This window comes from Dama dama, chromosome 30 (genome assembly GCF_033118175.1).
Source record: "Dama dama isolate Ldn47 chromosome 30, ASM3311817v1, whole genome shotgun sequence".
NCBI classification, from domain to species: domain Eukaryota; kingdom Metazoa; phylum Chordata; class Mammalia; order Artiodactyla; family Cervidae; genus Dama; species Dama dama.
The window spans coordinates 15554686-15577188 of NC_083710.1; the positions used below are offsets into that span (position 1 = coordinate 15554686).

Consider the following 22503-nt stretch of genomic DNA (forward strand, 5'->3'; position numbering starts at 1 on the left):
GAGTATTGCGACTCCTGCTTTCTTTTGGTCTCCGTTTGCATGAAATATTTTTTTCCAGCCCTTCACTTTTAGTCTGTATGTGTCTCTTGTTTTGAGGTGGGTCTCTTGTAGACAGCATATATAGGGGTCTTGTTTTTGTATCCATTCAGCCAGTCTTTGTCTTTTGGTTGGGGCATTCAACCCATTTACATTTAGGGTAATTATTGATAGGTGTGGTCCCGTTGCCATTTACTTTGTTGTTTTGGGTTCACGTTTATACAGCCTTTCTGCATTTCCTGTCTAGAGAAGATCCTTTAGCATTTGTTGAAGAGCTGGTTTGGTGGTGCTGAATTCTCTCAGCTTTTGCTTATCTGTAAAGCTTTTGAATTCTCCTTCATATCTGAATGAGATCCTTGCTGGATACAGTAATCTAGGTTGTAGGTTATTCTCTTTCATTACTTTCAGTACGTCCTGCCATTCCCTTCTGGCCTGGAGGGTTTCTCTTGATAGATCAGCTGTTATCCTTATGGGAATCCCTTTGTGTGTTATTTGTTGTTTCTCCCTTGCTGCTTTTAATATTTGTTCTTTGTGTTTGACCTTTGTTAATTTGATTAATATGTGTCTTGGGGTGTTTCGCCTTGGGTTTATCCTGTTTGGGACTCTCTGGGTTTCTTGGACTTGGGTGGCTATTTCCTTCCCCATTTTAGGGAAGTTTTCTAGCTGGAGTTCTTATAAAGAACTTTTCCTCCTCAGATATTTGACCCCCCCTGAAATGGAGTGTATATGAGAGTAGCAAGATAAGTGCTTGGCTCTTTGCTTATATTTATTATTTGTGTCTTAATTTATGTTAATTTGTGTGTTTGCATTGTCACTTCATTTGGTCAGCTAGTCTCGGAGACCTTGTCTTCTGAGGTAACATGAGTAAATTCTCCTCTCTGCTCTTCCTACCTCGTTTTATACCTGTGTGTCTTCCCTTCTGATACCCATTTTGAGAGCTAGGTTTTTCGTGTTTACTCTTCTGTCGTTTCGGGGTAGAACGGGGAGCCAGATAGAGGTCAGATGGTTGTTTGTGGCCATACTATCAGGAGTGTACTCTCCTGATACCCTTCAACTTTGGGTTTCCCTGGTTTGTGTCGAGGCCTGGATGATCCACCTAAGCCCCGGCAGTTCTTGCCTCTGTGGAAGTTTTACTGTGGTGGTTAGGGACATGTTTTCTCCAGGCTATTTTCTCTGGCTTTTCCTGGACCTGCTGCCTTAATGCTGTCTGCCTGAGAATTCGTCGAGTTAGGTTGATCTGCCTCTTTTCCCCAGACTGTTCTTTGGCATGAGGTATAGGTAGAAGCTTGTGAAACCAGCATCGTTCCTCTGCTTGGCTGCTGCTTTCTGAACTTTGTGACTTGAGGTTGTATCTCTTTCTGTTGAAATTGGTGATTTTTACTGGATTTTTTTTGTAATAGTTATATTGATTTCATTATGCATGGGGAGAAAGAAAGCAAGTGAGATGCTTCACTTTGCCTCATTCCTTGTAATAATTGTGTGTGTTTGATTGCAGAGAATGGGGAGAAGGAGCCCCCAACAACACTCCTCTGGGTTCAGTACTTCCTGGCACAGCACTTCGATAAGCTGGGGCAGTATTCTCTGGCTTTGGAGTATATTAACGCTGCCATTGCTGGTACTCCAACTCTAATAGAATTATTCTATATGAAAGCAAAAATTTACAAGGTAACATCTTGGTCATGTTTTTTGAATAGTTGAAGAATTTGGCCATTTTAAGGACCCATGGAGTTCTTTCTGTGTGGAGATAACTTTTAGGGCACCCTGATTATTTATTCCCAATACGCTAATAATCCTAAGGAGTTTTATGTTGCATAGTCATATAGTCGATGTTAATCGTTTCATTCAGCTCTGAGTAAATATGAATTTTAATTATCTAAAAATTTCTCGATAGATTTGACAGAAATGTAACAGATTTCTAATTTGTCTTTAAGAACGTTTTCTGTTATATCGTACCCATATTCTCTTAATCCTAACAGAGATGTCTTTAATACTTTCATCTCTTAAAGCATATGGGTAATCTCAGAGAAGCTGTCAAGTGGATGGATGAAGCTCAGTCTTTGGATACAGCTGATAGATTCATCAATTCCAAATGCGCAAAGTATATGCTTCGGGCAAATATGATAAAGGAAGCAGAGGAAATGTGCTCCAAGTTCACAAGGGTAAGAAATAGCATGTCATTGTCTGAGTTAGTAAAATTAAATTCTCTGGTGATGTGTGAAGTTTGCTGCTCTGGCTCCTCGGAATTCACCTTTGTCGTCCTTTCCTTCATCTTGTTTAGCTCATATGCTAAGTGTGATTTCTTACTGTGGTTGATGAGTGTGCATGTGCTCCTGGTGTGTGCGTGCAAAGTTGCTTCAGTCGTGTCCGACTCTGCAGCCCCATGGACTATAGCCTGCTGGGCTCCTCTGTCCATGGGATTTTCCAGGCAAGAATGCCGGAGTGGGTTGTTGTTTCCTTCGCCAGGGGATCTTCCTCACCCAGGGATCGGAATCTGTCTCCTGTGTCTCCTGCATTGGCAGGCAGATTGTTTACCACTGAGCCACCTGGGAGGCCCTGTAGAGATGAGAAGTGAAGTACAATAGAAGTAAAGTACAATTAGAAATGAGGATATTTAAGTTAAATAAGCTCTGTGGTTTAAAAAACAACAACAAAGCACCCACGCAGCAAACCACAGCCAACTAGGACATGTCTGAAAAGACCCAGGAGAATGAGAAAGAAGGGGGAAGTTGAGCTTTCTGAGGAAAGTAGTGGCCCCAAAGCTGGGCTCACCTTGCCCATCACAGTTGCCTCCAGTCATCCACCGTTGACAGGTTGCTGTGCCGTGTAGAGAGCTTGGTAGTTTATCCGTGCTGCTTCGCTGGCCAGGCGTGTCCCTAATGGTGGTGGGTAGCAGTGAGCCGGGGGAGGAGAGCTGCTAATGACTGCGGTATCAGTTTATATCTGCTTAGTAACATGTAAGTGAAGTGCTCCTATTTCCTTCGTGCAAATTTTTCAGTTTATAGTATTTGTGGAGTTGCTGATGCAGGTTGGTTAGTTCTAGTGTGGTAAAGTTTTGAAATGAAAAATATGGTAGATTTCTTATAAACATATGTAGTTATCAAATGATGGAGTATCTGTAGCCATGAAGAAGACATAAAAGACCACCATAATTTTATTTGCCCAGAGATAACTGGTTTTTATACTTTCAATGAGAATTCTGAAAATTAAACTGATAAACAGTGGATGTGAAAAAGAAATGAAGACTAAACTTATGTAAATATACCCATATCTTTGCTGTCTTTCTTGGGGTCACATAAAATGCATTTTAAATAACTGTTCTAAATTGTGACAAAGCTCTAGTGTCCCTGTGCTGAAACCAGGTACTCTGTGCTTTACATTCTCCTAGAAAACACACTGAGCCTGAATTAGCGAATATTCTTTTTATTTAAAAAATTTTTAATGTATTATTATATAATTCATTATTGCTCTTTATTGTCATACTAATCCTCATAGACATAGTTGTGAAAGGAAGTGACAACTGATGCCTTGATGTGGAGGAAGGAGACGTGCAAAATGGAAAACCGGGCTTGAAGCCACTCTGAAGAGATTTGAAAACAGTGTTGTAAATAGCAGTGATCCTAAGTCAGCAAGGAAAAGGTTAAGTGGCTTTTGCTGAATAGGCAAAAGATAGGCAGTGCTTCATAGGATCCCTGTTTTAAATAGGTTAAATAAAAGCTTCAGTGTTTCAAACTTGGCTTCAATAACCTATAGTCTTTTCTGTGTGGGTTGTTGAGTGTCTCTAGAACTGGTTGAATAGACATACAGTTTTAAGGTGGTAGGAGCCTTTTGGAAACACATTGATGTGTTTATTATATAATTTGTCACTGCTACTTATTGCCACCGCAATCCTTGTAGACATTGTTGTAAAAGAGAAAATGGGGTTTTTAGGATCTCTTGTATTGTTTGCTTCCTTTATTTGTGATTGCTTCCATTTCAGGAAGGGACGTCTGCCATGGAGAACCTAAATGAGATGCAGTGCATGTGGTTTCAGACAGAGTGCATCTCAGCTTACCAGCGCCTGGGAAGGTACGGGGATGCTTTGAAAAAGTGCCATGAAGTAGAAAGGGTAAGTTAACAAGAGTTTGGGCCTCATTTTTCTCCTGTAAGGTGACCAGAAAAGCAGGTAGATTTCTACATGGGCTCATCTACCTCTTCTAAAGACTTTGGAACACTTCACTGTGAAAAAATTCTCAATCTTTAGCCTTTCAGACATTCAGAAATTGTGAATAAATGATTCCTTGCTTTGGATCCTCAGATGGTAATGAGGTAGACATGTCTGCATATTTTTGTCTGAAGCAAGAAGAGAAGGATTAGTTAAGTTATTGTTGCTATTACTAACATGTACTCAGAATTTCTCTTTCCTAATCAGGCCGTTACTTGATTTCCATCCCCAGCCTGGAAAGATGCACAAGCCGAGGGCCACCCCCTTCCGCTCTGTGTCAGGATCTGCTCTGTAGTCAGCCTCTCTCCAGTCCGCCTTCCCGGGGTGTTTGTTCTCACCTGCTGCACCTTTGTACCCAACGTGTGGCTGGCTTGCAGGCTTATGTTATGACTTGCTAGGATCATGTGTGCGATGTGCCTTAGTAAGGGGGTCTTTTCTTTTCCTTGTGTGTGAATTTTTGTTTTCCTGTTCTTTGTCATCTCTGAAGCACTCTCCTTCCAAATGGACCACGGGAGGAAAAGAGCCGCAATGCACCCCCGAGGCAGGCCTCGGCAGCCCTCGGCCGGGGGTCACTCGGCAGCCCTGCCCCCAGCTGGCGCAGTCAGGTGAGCCTGCGGTCTGCACCCTGGCAGCACTTTGGCCTTCTTCCCCTCGTGACAGTTGTGAAGTTGCCCAGAGGAAGGCTGGACGTCTTGGGGGTGGCTTTGGTCGGGAGCTGGAACTAGGATTCCACTAGAGCCCTTTCAGAAATAGGGTAGTTTTTGCTTTGTTTTGTTTTGTTCTTTGCTTTTTTAAGCCTAAACTTGATGGCTGATTGTCAGGGAAAACCCTTGTCATCTTCTCAGAAATTATAAAGCCTTTGGATGGTAGGTGAACTATTCAGGCAATATCTGAGCATCCTAAGTTTAAGTCAGGCTCTTATTTCTGTGACCAAATCATAGATCACTAGCTTGTTTTGACATCCTAGACAATCGTTACTTTAAAAACATTCTGCTCGTTACTAAGGAAAGATGCATTTCTGTTACCCAGGACATTCTCAAGGAGCTGTAGCTTGAAACTTACATATGAGTTCTTCTAGCACGACAGTAATTAGAAGTTGATCAGACTTCTGTGGAAATCAGATTTGAACACCTTGGGATCATTGGGAACTTCTCCATCTGTAGTCCCATTCCGTCTAACATTAGTGACTACTTTATTCTTTTTAATGTTTTTTGTTAAAAAATTGTTAGGCTATGATTACTAGCTATTCCATTACTAAGTTTCATTTAGATTATGCTTTCTCCTGAGTTTTTAGTGATTTTGAATAACTACAGTTGACCCTGGAACAGAGTGGATATTGGGGTGACAACCCTCTGGGAAATTGAAAATCTCCCTGTGACTTACAGTTGGTCCTTTGTATACGTGGTTCCTATGTATCCCTGCCTCTGTATCCATGGATGCAACCAACCATGATCATGTGGTACTGTAGTATTTACTGTTGGAAAAAACTCACATATCAGTGGGCCCACATGGTATTGTTCAAGGATCAACTGTATTTCCAGTTTAAGAAATGTGTTTTGACTGGTAGAAAGCATTTTTGAAGGGAAAAAAAATTATAGACAATCACTGGTTATCAGAGATGGTAGAAATCATTACCCTCTGGTTATGTTATGTAATTATCATCATTGGAAACTTTACTAAGTGTCTTTAGAGTTTGCTGTTGGTACTTCAAAATATAACCAGAGGCAGATAAACAAGAAAAGATCCTATTCATATTCCACTTGTAAGCTTATCTTTATAGTGAGTAATTCATGCTAAAAGGAAAAACATTAGTATAGAGTACAAATAGGGTGGTTGAATGCTTCTGAAATAATTAACTTCTCTCTCTCATTTTGGCTGCACCAGGCCTTTGTCATGGCGCGAAGAAGCTTCTCTAGTTGTAGCGGGAGGGCTTCTCGTGTGAAGCGTGGCTTCGGTGGTTGTGACGTGCAGCTGTAGCGCACAGGCTCGGTGGTTCCAGCGCGCTGGCTTCTCTCCCTGTCTTGAGCAGGCGTGGTTGCCCCCAGGCCTGTGGGGTCTTAGTTCCTTTACCAGGGATGGAACCCATGTCCCCCTGCATTGGAAGGCTGATTCTTAATCTCTAGACTGCCAGGGAGCTCCTTGAAATTAGTTTCTAATAACATTAATGTAATCTAAAAGAAAATTCTTGATGATAACAATTGTAAGGATTTAGGAGTAATTACAGAATTAAAAGATAGAACAGATACCTATTTGGGTTACCTTTGTGCTTGGGTTTTAAATATTTTAGTAAAAAGACCCAGAAGGATGGGATGAGGAGGGAGGTAGGAGGGGGGATCGGGATGGGGAACACATGTAAATCCATGCCTGATTCATGTCAGTGTATGGCAAAAACCACTATAATATTGTAAAGTAATTAGCCTCCAACTAATAAAAATAAATGAAAAAAAATTTTTAGTAAAGAAACAAGCACCTTATTCAAAAATAAAACTTTGGGGACTTCCCTGGCAGTCCAATGGTCAAGACTCTGCTTTGCCAGTGCAGTGGGGGCACAGTTTGAATCCCTGTTCAGGGAACTAAGATCCTGCATGCTCTGTGTGGCAAAAAAAAATTATATATATATATAATTTTGCAGTTGACCTTCTAAATAGGTTATTGAATAGGGAACTAAGTTCCAAGAAGAACTGAGTCCTTCTGCCTTCAAGAATTCTTTACTGAAGGCAGTTTCAGCTTAGGGCATACTGCTTTGCGCTCTTACTAATTGGATTTGAAATGTTAGAATTCTAGAATGGTCCACTGTAGTACTTTTTCTGTCTTCTTCTTGCTTTCCTTACAGGGTTTAAGATTACATGTAGTGATTATGTAGTCAACCCAATCTGATGTTTAGAGCTTACATTTTATTAAAAATAAGACAGAATGACCACCTTCAGACTACTGGCTATAAACTTGTGTTCAGAATAATATTTTTAACTTTTTTCTTTAAAGAATTGAGCTTTTTTTCCCCCTTTTTTTCAGGTGATTAGTTTCTCATTATTTTAGTGTGTTGATTTATATCTGAGAGGAGCAGTGCATATTTCTGAAACTTTTTGATAAGATCTAAGGTTTCCAGTAGATCAAAATCATGGAGCGTTCGTAACTTTTATCTTTACTATTATTAATTTTATTTATTTATGGCTGTGCCGAATCTTCAGTGCTGTGTGGGATTTTTCTCTAGGTGCAGCGCGTGGCTTCTCACTGTGGTGGCCTCTCTTGTTGCAGAGCACAGGCTCCAGGGCGCACAGGCTCCAGTAGTTGCAGTCCCAGGGCCCTAGAGTACAAGCTCCATAGTTGGGGCGCACAGGCTTAGTTGCTCCACAGCATGTGGGATCTTGGATCAGGGATCGAACCCATGTCTCCTGCATGGGCAAGTGAATTCTTTTCCATTGAGCCACACGGAAGCCTGTAACTTTATCTTCCATTGCATCTTAATCTTTATCAATTTAACACTTAACTTTATAATGATAGATTTTCTATAAAGGAATTAAGAGTTGCTCTTTGCCCTGGTTGGTCTAGCTATTACTTCTTTTACTTGTTCGTTTGTTTATGGCTGTGTCAGGCCCTGGTTGCTGCATGCGAGGTCTTTGTTGCGGCATGCACGCTTCTCTCAGTTGTGGCACGTGGACCCAGCAGTTCCGGCTCACAGGCTTAGTTGCCCTTCGGCATGTGGGATCCTAGTTCCCCACCCAGGAATTGAACCTGTGCCACCTGCATTGTAGTTATAAAGATCTAAGGATGATAAAGTCACCTGAAACTGTTCACACACAGCAAGCCCATCTCAGTTCTTTGTGCTGGTGGTTAATTGTAGGATGTAACCTGGTGGGGACACTGAGGAAAGAGGATATAGGACATCCTTGCACCATCTTTGCAGCTTCCTTTATCCGTGTTTATTTCAAAATGAAAAGTTAAAAAATCAGCCTAAGATGATTTAGTTGCTCTTAAGTAGGAATCTGCCATTCCCGAGCAGGTTCCTGAGACACAGGACTTTGAGCGCAAGAACTGAGAAAGCCTCAGACACATTATAAGTGGGTTGCTTTGTTTCTGGAAGACGGTGACTGGAGAGAGGCAGCCTATGGGCGGTCACTGATAAAGAGGCGGCTTACATGTTTGTGGGTCCACACGGCTCCCTCGAGACCTCACTGAAACCTGATGCTCTAGGAATGTCTCTTGAAGTTGCGTCTGCCTTTTTTTTACACATAAATGTTTCTCACCCTAAGAAAACTGCAGCCTCTTAGACATTTCCATCTCATTATGTGTTCCATGATTTAGGGCACCGCCGTTTTTCCTCAGTCAGTTGTATTGGATTTTAAGATACTATACTGCTAGGTATCACTTGATTTATATTAACCATGAACAATTATGTAATTCCTTCATTTAAAAAAAAGTTATTTGATTTGTCTTATTGATGGGAGGAATGAAACTTTCAAATATAACATTAAAGCATGGTTTGTAAAGTAGTAAATATAAACTAATGTGAAATAGTCATTTTTCCCCCATTTCTTTCCCTCACACTGTGTACGTTTATTCTTTTTAATGTTAGTATTTTAAAATATCAGGCTCTTAATGCAAGTCTGTGTATAATGTATTTCTAATTACCAAGACAACTAAAATTATCAAATGATATGAGCAGTTACTAATGTGTTTTCTGCACAATGAGTTACTAGGCCTCCAGGACAGAGGGTGATGAAGTAGTAGAAGAGTTTGATGTGTGTTTCTGTAATGAATCATTCATTTTTCTATATATTTTTGGAGAAGCTAAAGTAGGGGAAAAGAAAGAAGATGGAGGTGGAGATGCATGTAGGGAAGAAAATAAAAGTATAAATTGTTTGGTTGGGGAGTTAGTCATCTTTTCTTTAATGTAAGGGATTAGTTCTTAACCCTTTGGGGGCCATGGACCCTTTGAGAATTGATTGAAACCTTCAAGCTCTCTCCTTAGGAAAATGTTACTGTGCTTGTTTATACACAAGAGTCCAGATTAAGAACTTTTGCTAAAATGGGATATAGTTAGATAAATAGGAGTTTAATGAGTGAGAGAAAACCATAACACTCTGTGCTTATAAAGCAGTTTACTGTTTAGAATGAATTTTAAAATAATTACTTGATCCCCTAACAACATATGAGATTGGCTGTATATATTTTTTTATTCCTAACTTAGGCTAAATAACTGAGGCTGTAGGAATTAAGAAGTCACATGCCTGAAAGCCAGCTTCTTTCTTGAGTTGGCACATACTGCGCTTACTGAATGTCTTCTGTGCCAGGGAGTGGGGATGGATGTGACAGGCTTGTTCTTGAAGAGTTCATGGTTGAGTAGAACCATCTGATGTATAGACATTCAGTGTAAACCTGTATATGTTTAGTTTCCATTCAGAGCTCTGTTTAACTCTACCTTGCTGATTTTGAGGGAATACTGAGAAGTATTTGTTAAAACTAAAATATTGATAGAGTCTAATTTCCAGGTTTAAAAAATAATCTGGGCATCTGACTCTTTTTTTAGGCTGTGCCACATGGCTTGCAGGATCTTAGTTCCCCAGCCAGGGTGGAAAGCACCAAGTCCTCACTGCTGGTGCTCAGCTGTGTCCAGCTCTTTGTGATGCCATGGACTGTAGCCCACCAGGCTCCTCTGTCTGCAGTGGGTTGCCGTTTCTTCCTCCAGGCTTAGCCACTGGACTACCAGGAAGTTCCCCTCATCTGACTTACTACATAGAAATTGGGTATCATCATGAAACTTGATTTATAGGGAATGGGGATGGAATGTAAGGAAGAGAAGCTTAAGTTGAATGCAAAGAACCACTTGAGGTCCCTTGTATGTTAAATCCTGGAGAGGGCAACTAAGTGAAATTGTGACTGCTTACATTATCTTACAGGCTTTTTGTGATTTTCTTTTCAAAAAGTATACGTTATTGACGTAAATGTAAGGGGTAACTTTGTGGTTTTCTTTTCAAGCACTTTTCTGAGATAACTGACGACCAGTTTGACTTCCATACTTACTGCATGAGAAAGATGACCCTTCGGGCCTACGTTGACCTTCTGAGATTAGAAGATATACTCAGGAGACATGGATTTTATTTCAAGGCTGCTAGATCAGCTATTGAAATATACTTGAAATTGTATGATAATCCCTTGACCAGTGAAAGCAAACAACAAGAGAGAAATTCAGGTAACTAAAAAGGGACTTTCTTAAAGAGACTTGGAAAAAACACAGAGTTTTAGAATGTCATTAGCATAATGATGGAAAAGTGTGTTATCAAATGAGTGTGAAGGCAACATCAGATAACAGATATACCCCCAAAAAGTAGGGGGAAGTCTTAGAAAAAGTTGATAGGGTGTTGTCCTGTAACTGATAATGTTTATGGGCCGTTTGTTTGTTTTTAAGTAGTGATTGAAAATAACTGAGGTTTTTAGAGAAAAAAATATATTTGTACAGCTTCTAATACCTACTTGACTGAAAATAGTAATGCCAATGAGAATATCTAAATACAACCTTTTACTCACTAACATGTCAATACCCAAGAATATTTGAGAAATTGTGGCATGAAAGCAGATTTCTGATCAGATCACTTGTGCATTTGTGCTTTGTCTCACTTCTTGAATTTTTCCAGAAGGATAATCTTCAGCTCCACTTTATACAGTTTGGGACTTGAGATTGAGAGAGAGGATTTGCCTAAGCCCATGTATTGTGTAGGAGGAAGGGCTAGGCTAGAGTTGGTTAATTTTAGTTGATGCAGCATTTGCTGTTGCCTTTGGTGTGCCAGGTGTAAGTTAATCATTAGGAATTTACTGTCTAAAAACTTGTATACAGTTGCCTCCCCACCCCCCCAAATATACTAGTGACAGTTGCTCAGTGGTGTCTGACTCTCTGCAACCCCATGGACCATGGTCCATGGGATTCTCCAGGCCAGAATGCTAGAGTGGGTAGCCTTTGCCTTCTCCAGGGGATCTTCCCAACCCAGGGATTGAACCCCGGTCTCCTGCATTGCAGGCAGATTCTTCACCTTCTGAGTCACCAGGGAAGCCCAGATATACTAATAGTATGCATTGAATAAGAATATGAGGAAATTGAGAACACTGACTCAGAGTTTTCATTTATTTGAATATTTATAGAAAACCTGTCAGCCAAAGAATTGAAGAAAATGCTTAGCAAGCAGAGAAGAGCTCAGAAAAAGGCTAAATTAGAAGAAGAGAGAAAGCATGTGGAAAGGGAACATCAACCAAAAAATCAAAAGAAAAAACGGGATGAAGAAGAAGACAGCAGTGGTCTCAAAGAAGAACTTATACCTGAAAAATTAGAAAGGGTGAGATGAATACACAGTGTTTATCTGATAAAATTTGTATTATTTAATTCTGTGCTGACCATAAATATGATTTATTTGAATCTGTAAATCAGAAGCCAAATTTGTAGTATTAGCTAAGATCATTATGATATGCATCAGTTATTTTTAAGTGATAATATGTGAGTTTTGGCTAATGCAAGTTATAGGTAGAATTGTGCTTGTGGTAGGCAGAATAATAGCCCTCCAAAAGGGTTCATGTTCTAATCCCTAAAAACTGTGAATGTATTATATTACATGGTAGAGAGAATTAAGGTGGCAGATGAAATTTAAGATGATTATTTAGCTGGCCTTTAAATAAGACAAGTAAACTAAGATCCCACATGCCTCAAGTATGGTGCAGCCAAAAAAAATGTGAAAAATAAAAACATGGACAGGGAGAGGGTTCCTGGACTACCCAGTGAGCCCAGTGTAGTTAAGTACAGGGGCCTCAAGGAGACGAGGAAGGCTGGTAGGAGGGCTGAGTGATGGGAAAGGACTCCATCCTCTGTGGCTGCCTTTGAAGGAGGGGGGAGCCCTGAGCCAGGAGAGGTGGGCATCCTGAAGAGGCCGAGAAAAGGCGTGGAAACACTCTCCCTTAAAACCTCCAAGGGGAAATGCAGTCCAGTGAGACCCACGTTGGACTTTGAACCTACAGAACTGTCAGATAAATTTGTGGGGCTTTGTTTTGTTTTGACTGCAGCGTTTGGCATGAGAGACCTTAGTGGTCCAACTGACACCGTTTGGTGTCATTTGAGGGTCTCCAAGGACTCCAGAGCCACAGTCCTGCCTGTATGTCTCAGTGCAGAGAGACTTGAGCAAGAGCAAAGTGGTCTGTTAGACTAGACGCTCCTGAGGCTTGCCGGTGTGTGTGTGGGGTGGGGGGGCGCGCCATGCCCGAGGACGTGGTCGGCTGCAGTTCCCTACTCAGAGCGCCGGTGAGGAGGAGGGAGAGGACCTGTGTGTTCCTGGCGCAGAGGCCGTGCCTCCATCACCTGCTCCTCCTCCAGGTTGGGCAGGGACTTTTTTCTTGTCCCTTCACGGTCAAGCTCGGTTCACACATTACTCTTTTGTGTGTGTGCATGTCCCCGGGATCACTGAGGCCCTGAGCTCACTGGGCAGGATGTGGGCCTCGTGCCGCCATTTTTTTTTACTGTTTTGGGGGCACATCCTTTGCTTCTGTTGCATGGCTTTGCTGCCAAGCAAGGCTGCTTGGTTTTTTGGTTAAGTGAACCTGCTTTCTTGGAGTAATCATTAGCTTAAAGAGGTCTCCCATATTTTTTCTACTTAAATTCCCTCATGGGATTAGCTGTTTAATCACCTGCTTTGTCTCTATCATAACCAGAGATTGAACGCATGCCCCCTGCATTGGGAGCACAGAGTCTTAACCATGGTACCGCCAGAGAAATCCCTAAATTTGCGTTAATACAGTAAATTTTTGGTAATTTGTTAGAGCAGCAATACAGTGAAATATGGCAGCATTTTATATACTTTACTAGAAAATGTTTTAGCTGCAAAGAGAATAGGACCTTATCTCCACAATTTTTTTCAAAATATTAATAGTTATGTAGGAACCAGATTTAGGGAAATATTTAGCTTTTTGGTTTATTCACTGTGAATCTAGTATAAGTATTTTAAACTTGACTTTTTTTCAGTTATGTCATGCAGTTGTATTTGTCTCCTTACTTTAAAATGTCTGTAGTTTAAGGGGCTTGGTAGCATAACGGTACTTGTAGTACCACTTCATTAAGTCTACAGAATAATTTTCTGTATTTTTTTATTTTTATAAAATTATTTTGAATTTTATAATCATGAAAACAATAGAGCTATTTCCATCTTGAAAAGTATTGACAGTACTTTGTTTATAGTTGGTAGTTTTAAATTTTTTTCTTCTTGGTTATATAAAGAGAACTATCTAGATTACTTCAGCTATGCATTAGTATAAAATTTGGGGGTAAATTTGACTTGTGTGACTGCTTTTTAAATACAATAATTTTTCTTTCTGTTTCAAAATAGATAGAAAATCCATTAGAAGAAGCTATCAAGTTTCTTATACCTCTTAAGAACCTTGTTGCTGATAACATTGACACTCATCTATTAGCATTTGAAATATATTTTAGAAAAGGTAATAGTTTGGATTCAGATTTTCATTTTTTATTTTATTGGTGACCATATTCAGTATAATGTTTGTGAGTTAGATCTCTTTTTGTTTCTCAGATCTTCATTTCAACCTCCCACAAAGGCTCTTAATCCCTTTTTCCTTTGTTACTCAAAACTTTACTGAGTAATGGATTAGAATATTATGATCAAGTGAATTATTTGAACAGGCATACAGATTGTTTACCTGAAGTAATTCTTCATGATTTTTCAAGCATTTCTTTAGAAAATAAAAGTTGTCCCTGATAACTAAAATCAACTTTGAATTTTGCTTTTGAAGGTTATAGGAAAGATAATACTATATTTCTGAATTTTAAGTGAGGCTAAAATAAAGGGAATAAAATAACATACTTAAATATTGATGCTGTTACTGTTCTAATTTTTTCTGACATAGGAAAGTTTCTGTTAATGCTGCAGTCTGTTAAAAGAGCTTTTGCCATCAACAGGAATAACCCATGGCTACATGAATGTTTAATTAAATTTTCTAAATCTGGTAAGTATAAAAAAGGTAATATTTATGTAAAAGTAATGATGACAGTTCACTTGTCTTCTATTAAGCTGGACATGAAAGAGATTAGTACAAAGAAAAAAGTTTGCAAAGTACTTAAATGAAGATACTAGCAAAGATATGTTAGAAATTAGTGCATTTTAAGCTGGAATGTTTTTATATTCCAAAGGAGCACTCCTATTTTTATTATGTAAAATATATCAGGCTTAATAATGAATATGAATATATTTCAATTGATGTTGTTTCAAAGGACAGGTCAGACATACTGTAAACTGCAAATGTTCTGTTTTAATAGTGTCTAATCACAGTAATCTTCCAGACACCGTGAGCAAAGTTCTATCTCAGGAAATGCAGAAAATATTTGTTAACAAGGATTTGGAAAGTTTTAATGAGGATTTTCTCAAACATAATGCTGCCTCTCTTCAGCATCTACTTTCAGGTTGGTGTTTAGCTCCCGGGGTTAAAATGTTCATGGCAAAAAGTTAGAATATGATGGAAAAAAAAGTTTGGCAAGATGATCAAACTATCAGAGAAAAAGAAAGGAACACAGTATAATTTTGATCTTTCAAATTAGGAAAGATTATTTTTAAACACAACCATACAGAATCTATGGGATGCCACCAAAGCAATTCTTGAGAGAAGTTCATAGCAGTACATGCCTTCCCCTGAAAATAAGAAAAATCTCTAACCTAACCTACCACCTAAAAGGAAAGGTTATTCGTGTTTGAAAAAAGAAGGCTAAAGTATGGGAAAGCTGTAGTGTTAAGCAGTCTCTTATTTTACTGCTGCAGGTGTGAATTGGTCTGACCAAGTAGGAAAACAGTTTGTCGTTCTTATCAAGAACTTTGTCTTTTGCTATGGCTATACATACTTGTGTAAATAATTTTAAAGAATCCAAAGCAAAGAAAGAGTTTTAAGGTCAAAGGTATTAACTGGAATTCTGTGTGTTAAGGATGAGGAAGAGAATGGAAGCAAATTTAATGCATGTTCAGTTATAGTGGAAACAGCAGTAGGACTGCAGTATGGACTGCCAGATAGAAATAGAAAGTGATATTTATTCAAAAGATTTGTAATAACAGGAGCAAACACTTTTATAATATATATACAGAATTAATATATAATACAGTCTCGACTGTGTAAAAATATACATAGCATAAAAGCTAAAGAGAAGCGTGTATTAAAGCTTTAATGATTGAATGTTGAGGTTATGCGAGACTTATTTTTTCTTGTATTTTTATTACTTTATGTATTTTGTGTTTTGAGGACTTACTATATCCTGCCCTGTAGAGGAAGGATTTTAGGCAGTCTATACAAGTTCATAAAATGACAAAGTGGCATTAAATGCAAACTAGAAAAAGACTTTAAACGGAGCTGGGAACAAAATAAATGAAGTACAGGATGCAATTAACTATGCTCCTACTTTAAGCCATGTATTTAAATATTTTAACCTAAACTTTCTTGTTGTAAAGGAAAACTGCTTGGTTCTGTTACCTATGAAAAAAGTTAATTCCTATGAAAAATTACAGTTCTTCTTGGTAGTAAGGGCAGGTGAGAATTTCTCATCAAAAACACAGGATAATGGAAGGAGATAGTTCTTACAATAATGGGGAATGCCTTTCTAAGCATTATGTGATGTTCTCAGAAAAAGATAATTTTTGCCTCACTAAAAAAGAAAAAGCCATAAAGAAAATCATAAGGCCGAGAAGGGAAAATACTCACAGATGTGTAACTGATTAAATTTAGCAATACACATACTAATCTTATAGATCAATAATAAAAATACAAATCAATAAAAGACCAGCAGAAAAAGGAACATGGACCACGTAGTTTACAGGGGGAACATAAATTGTATTTTACTTCAAAATAGCTTTAAAAGTTACTTTCTTCATGAATATGCAAGGATTTTCCTGTTGTCCAACTATCACACTGCTCTTTGATAACAATTTGTTCCCTAGGTGTTTTATTTTAGAGTATCATGTTTCAAAAGTGATTTTAGTTGAAATACTGACTAATGTCACAGGGGTAGCCCATATTTCCATTTCTGAGGGGTGGGGTTGTTAACCCTGGTCCTGGTAAATGTTTCACAGCCATCTTTTATCACAGAAAAAGCCCCAATTGGTAGGGGGCTTTTTTTGTATGTGTCTAAACATAGTACGAATACTCTCCTTGTGGCCCCAAGCTGTCAGGGGGATATCATGGAATAGGGAGTTAGGGAAAAAAGGCCACAGTTGTGTGCAGCCCACTGCTGACTGGATACCTGGAGCCACATTTTACGTCACTGGTCGGTTCAGATCAAATGTAAGATGTCCACATTTACTGGTATTGAAATGTCTTGGTATTTCAGGTGCTAAAATGATGTATTTTCTGGACAAGTCAAGGCAAGAGAAAGCAATTGCTATTGCCACTAGACTGGATGAAACTGTAAAAGATAAAAATGTAAAGGTAAGATTTTTCACCAACCGATTGCCACAGATTGTGGATACCGAGTGAGCTAACAAAACTTCTCTTTGCAACGTAATTCCTGAGTGTGCCTTCAGAGTTACATCTGGATTTGAATCTCAGCTCTGCTCGCTGTGAGCTGTATCATGTTAGGCAATTTACCTCTTTAGCGTCCTTTTCCTCATTTATAAGTTGAGGATGAAAATATGGTCCATCTCAGAGTTAGCATAACAGTTAACTGAAATAGTAAACTGTGAGGTGCTTGGCATGTAGTAAGCACTCAGTAAATGGGAACTATTACTGTTAATAAAGGACACTTTCAATGATTATGGGCTTTCCTGGTGGCTCAGAGGGTAAAGCGTCTGCCTGCAATGTGAGAGACCCGGGTTCGATCCCCGGGTCGGGAAGATCCCTTGGAGAAGGAAATGGCAACCCACTCCAGTACTCTTGCCTGGAAAATCCCATGGACCCTGGTAAGCTACAGTCCATGGGGTTGCAAAGAGTCACACACAACTGAGCAGCTTCACTTAAATGATTATAGTTTCAGAGATTCACCTTTTTAAAGTATTAGAATTCTGTTGCTTTTTCAAGGCCTCATAGAAATGATTTTTTAAGTGTTCTTTTTTGTGGTGATTACTTGTTATAGATAGCAAGAAGTTATTTTAGAGTGAGGCCTTCTTGATTTTCTATTGCTTAATTAACAAACTACATCTTTTGATTAAGGTGATTATTAACCAGACTATTTTTTAAATAATTTTCATTTTTTCTTTGTTTACATAGACTTTAATAAAGGTTTCTGAGGCGCTGCTTGATGGCAGCTTTGGGAGCTGCAGCTCCCAGTATGAGGAGTACAGGATGGCCTGTCACAAGCTGCTTCCCTTCACTTCTGCTTTCCTGCCCGCTCTGAGCGAGTTCGGCAGTCACGGCGCGGCTCTGAACCACACAGCCAACTGTGATGTCTTGGCAAATGAAACTTGAAATCCTCTAGAAAGTTGACGTCTCTTAGACTCAAAGCTGAATTCAGGTCAAGGTTTCTTTTCCAGCTTGTATTTCAATATAGATAAGAAATGAAATAATTTTGGCCCTTGAACAACATGGGTTTGAATTGCAAGGATCCACTTAATGTGTTGATTTTTTCCATAGTAAATACTACCTTACCCTGTCGTCCGCGGTTGGTTGAATCTGATGCAGAACCCAGGTAGGGAGGAACTGTGTGTGCACAGGCGGCCAACTATAAGTGTATGTGTATTTGTGACTACACGGAGAGTCAGTGCACCTAACTGTTGCTTTGTACAAAGGTCAGCTGTGATTGGATATCATTTTTTTGAATGGAGTATTCTGTAAGCTGCTTTTATTCTTTATCTGACTCTGCCACTTTACATAAAAATCTGTTAAAATTACCTGTTTGTTCTTGTACAGTTGTCGTAAATTTTTCCGTTGTTAGCATTGTGATGGTTGCTGTCACTTCATATTGTAACGATGATAATTTCTTTCTTTTTTTTTTTTCGATGATAATTTCTTAATTAACCTAAGTTGAATCCAGCTCCACTGTATTATTTTCTTTAGATTCAGGTTTCATTTCAGAATTCTATGTTTTGATCCCTTCTTGGTTTGTTTTGTTATTGTCTGTTTGCTTTTTAAAGCACATCAACATTCAAGTATTAACTGTATGTCAGAAACGGTATGGAACTCCTTTTGGCAAATATTTATTTAAAGCTTAACTTTAGTGTGATACTCTGTCCACCTTAATTTTTTTCTGATGTACCATTTTCTTCTTAATATCCATGAAAATGCTATTGTCTGTTGAATGAGGGTACTGCAGTTTTATGTTGATGATTCAGGGTTTGGGGATCTATTTGCCTCTTAATCATGAAAATTCAGTGGTGAATTTGTAGCATATCTAGGTCAGACTTGAAGATCCACAGGCAAGAATTATGCTTTTTTGACTCAATTGCTTTGTGTGTTCCCAGGTAGTTTAAGTAGTTATATATATGAGTGGTGTGCTTCAGGAGGGCATAATGGGGCAGAAGACAAATTTCAGTGAGGTATTTTTACTCTTACAGCTATACATTGACTATTTAAATACATTTTAATATCAGCAAAATGAGAATCTAGACCATCAACTAGTTCTGTTACCGAGTCCAAGCCCACTCTGCTTGCCACATGATAGGGCAGCGAATCCCAGAGACGAGCTGTTGAGACAAGGAAGAGACTTTATCTGGAAAGCAGCGACCAAGAAGATGGCAGGCCTGGTGCCTCAAATAACCATCTCACAGGGTCTGGATGCCAGATTCTTTTATAGATCAGAGATGGGGGGAGGTGAGGAAGCAAAGTAAAAAGACTGTTAGTCTTGCAAACATCTTCCAGAATGGCAGGCTTCAGTCAGGGGACGTGTTAATTTCTCCCTTCAGCCATCTGCAGGTAGACAGGGTTCTGAACAAAGGCACTTTAGTTTATAGGCAAGCACAGGGCAAGGGTCCTCCAGCCAAGCCATTAAGTATGATCATAACGAAAGCAAGTCAAAGAAACCATTTCCAACATGGAGTCAGAATTGGCTTCCTCCCTGCAACAGTGTAACTATTAAAACATAGTGGTGTTGAGCAATATTTGGGGGGGATAGCTTTTGTTCTATCTTGTACAGAAAACAGTAATAGCATCATTGAATATGTTTTTTTCAGAACCATATGTCTGTAACTTTAATACTTCCTTTTAAGACAAATATAAATTCAAAAGAGATTTTATTTAGAGAAACTGTTCTAATTAAAATTGTTTTCCTTCACGCTAAGTTAATATTTAGATTCATAATTGTTGAGAGAAAAGAATTCACTGTAAAATAATGCCAACCTATATAATGCTGTAATAAATTATTTTGTACTTACTTGTGTTTGTGTTATTGCTTCATACTATCAGAATTGCTTGTTTTTTTTTATTGCTTTACACTATCAAAATATTTTTGCAAAGTGTTTTTCTTTGAGAGAATACGAAATTATCTTAGTTTTACAAGTTTATTTTTTAAAAAATAACCACCTACCAGTATTAGTGCCACAACAGCTTGGCTTCTTTTTAGTGTTTTAATAATATTAGAAGTAGGCTATCTTTGTCACTAAATACCCTGGGAAACATGTAATTTGTCATGTTACTGTCAGTAAGTGCCATTTCTTTAAAAGATGCCAGTTAATCATAATTTATGTGGAAATGTGCTTTCAACAGCAGTCTTTAAAAAGGATTCCATTGGGATCGTTGGAGTTTCTGAGTTGCGTAGGGTGGGTACAGTGGAGATGTGGGCAGTTAGGTTTAAGGTGTGGAAGGCAGGAAGAGAGTGACACTGGGATCAGTGAGATCCGGTGTTATGTTCCTCTGTGTGTAGAGATTGTATCTGTTTACTCCCATCCCACTTTGAGTGTAAGCATGGCAAACCTGGACTGTGGATAGGGGTCCTTTTTAGTGAGGGTTTTGTATCATGTCCCTCAGTCGTGTCCCTCCACCCTATCCCAAGTTTGGCAGAGGACCTTTTAGTTTTGGAAAGCTACAGGAGAATAATGATAAACCTAACGGAGATGCATCTGAGGGCCAAGTACTTAGTGAGATCTCTAGTCTCGGCATGAAAAGTCCTTTGAGCTTGCCAGGTTTATCGGAACAGATAGGAAAAGGCAGATTCGTGTGATTGTGTCATGACTTCAGAATTTGACTCTAGGTTTCTTGTGGTTTCTCCCTTTTTTGGCCGTGCCACATGGCTTGTGGGTTTTATTTCCCTGACCAGGGGTGGAACCTGTGCCCCCTGCAGTGGAAGCACTGAGTCTCCTGAACACTGGACTGCTAGGAAATTCCTGGCTTCTTCCTTGAGGAATGCATTTAGCAGGCAAAGCCCACAGGGTAAAAAGCTATATGATTCAGTCTATGTTTTATTGAGCATCTTTTATGTGTCAGACATCGTTCCAGGTATGACAAACACAGTAGTGAACAAAAGTGTCCTTATTTTCATGGAGATTATATTTTAGTAGGGGAGAGCAAACAAATTTTTATATAATATCAGGTAGTGATAATTACTGTGAAGAAAAATCAGGTTTCTGAAAAGTATTATTGAATGTAAGAAGATGAAAGACTTTTTAAGGATTGAGGAAAAGTTACTTTGAGCTTAAAATTGTATATCCAAGCAAATGAGCATTAGAAGATGATAGCATTTAAAAATATCCTTAGTCAAAAAAAAAAAATCCTTAGTCATATAAACCTCAGATTTGCCTTAGAAAGGTCCTGGTAGAAAATGCTTTTGGAACAATATTAAGAGGTAACAGAATTGGGAAGATGTTCCTAGAGATACAACGAGAAGAGTGATCAAGTAACTTTGCAGAGTTTACTGTTACCAAGCTATTTTTAATGTAACAATTAAAACTCTAGGCATTACCGTCAGGGCTGGAGTTGGAGGTACAGATTAAAGTAAGAGCTAAAGTACCTTAAGAGGACCTTACGTAGAAAAGATTAAGAAATTGATGAATTTTTCACTATGCACAAACATAAATATTGTTAAAAACTATCATAAAACAAATATAAAAGAAGAAAATTTATCTGGTGGAAAGCAGAAAAAGAGGAACAAAGATTACAGTGAATGAAAAATTCTGATGGACCACTGATGACAATAAATGGGTTAAACTCAGATTTTTAGATTGTATTAAAATTGTTTATACACTTGAAATAAAAGCATGGAGATAGAAACACAGCAAGCTAATATGAACCAGAATAAAGATGGAGTAATAGTTTGAATAGAATTTAATGCAGAATACAGTGGCAAAGAGGAATTATTTATACATTGATAAAAATACAAATTTAACACTAAAAATTAAATGGGAACAAATAGAAAACTTTTTAACTGTAGTGATACGTATTAACTGGACTTACTGTGATGATCATATTGCAGTATGTATATACAGTGAGTTGTGTTGTACACCTGAAACTGTTGCCTCAGTCATCTCAATAAAAATATGAGAAGATATGTCTACTGTTGACTTACATGCACTTACTTATACCTTAGTTTATATCAAGCAAAAATACAGTGCTAAAGAGAGAAGTAGAAATACCAAATTACAACTGCAGATTTTAATACATCTTTTTCCTCTCTCAAAAATGGAAAGATAAGCAGATAAACAGCAGTTAACTGAAAACAGACCATGTAATTAGTTTGAGATGGTGTGTATATTACTCTTCACTAAATACATGATTGGGAAGGGTTTACTGTTTTTAAGTAGGATGGGCCAAGGAAGCATTTCTAGTGGGATGACATTTGGACAGCTTTGCTGATCAGATATTGGTGGGAGGAACTTTCCAGGAGGACTTAACAGGCTCAAGGCCTTGAGGTGAGGATTGATAGTAGATGACTGAGTGGCCATGTGTCTCAAATTTTTTAATATGTTGTGGAATAAAGATGTTTGGACATTGTAGGTTTAAGTAGCTCCAAAACTTAGGAATTACAATGGATTTCAGTGCGTGGTGACTCTGAGAAGAGTTAATGAGGTCTGGTACGTTTTTAGCTATGAAATAGCTTGGACAGTCTCATTAATAGACTTGGTTCTTAACAATTTGTTAAAATGATTTTAATTACTAATAGCATACCTACTAGCTCTACCTCCTTCCTCCTGAACGTGTGGATGTTATTTCTAAAGTTTCCAGGTGGCTCAGTGGTAAAGAATCCGCCTGCCAATGCAGGAGACAGTTTTAATCCCTGGGTCAGGAAGATCTCTGGAGGAGGAAATGGCAACACACCCCAGTGTTCTTGCCTGAAAAACCCCATGGACAGAGGAACCTGGTGGGCTACAGTCCGTGGGATCACA

The 22503-nt window shown here is 38.7% G+C and overlaps 1 protein-coding gene across 8 annotated transcripts in view; it reads left to right on the top strand.

Moving 5' to 3' along the window:
* Nucleotides 1-19559, top strand: part of NAA16 (N-alpha-acetyltransferase 16, NatA auxiliary subunit) — a 72944-nt gene extending 53385 nt beyond the window's left edge. For 4 of the 8 annotated variants that reach the window (XM_061133435.1, XM_061133436.1, XM_061133437.1 and 1 more), the window contains 10 exons: nucleotides 1532-1701; nucleotides 2043-2195; nucleotides 4013-4141; nucleotides 10214-10427; nucleotides 11372-11562; nucleotides 13594-13702; nucleotides 14129-14227; nucleotides 14538-14681; nucleotides 16587-16684; nucleotides 17462-19559. In XM_061133435.1, coding sequence (XP_060989418.1) covers nucleotides 1532-1701; nucleotides 2043-2195; nucleotides 4013-4141; nucleotides 10214-10427; nucleotides 11372-11562; nucleotides 13594-13702; nucleotides 14129-14227; nucleotides 14538-14681; nucleotides 16587-16684; nucleotides 17462-17659 — 1505 coding nt within the window. In that variant the 3' untranslated portion in view covers nucleotides 17660-19559. Of the gene's footprint in view, nucleotides 1-1531; nucleotides 1702-2042; nucleotides 2196-4012; nucleotides 4142-4724; nucleotides 4843-10213; nucleotides 10428-11371; nucleotides 11563-13593; nucleotides 13703-14128; nucleotides 14228-14537; nucleotides 14682-16586; nucleotides 16685-17461 lie in introns of those variants that run through there. The other 4 variants (XR_009691321.1, XM_061133439.1, XR_009691322.1 and 1 more) reach the window with 4 other exon arrangements.
* The last annotated feature ends 2944 nt before the right edge of the window (nucleotides 19560-22503 follow it).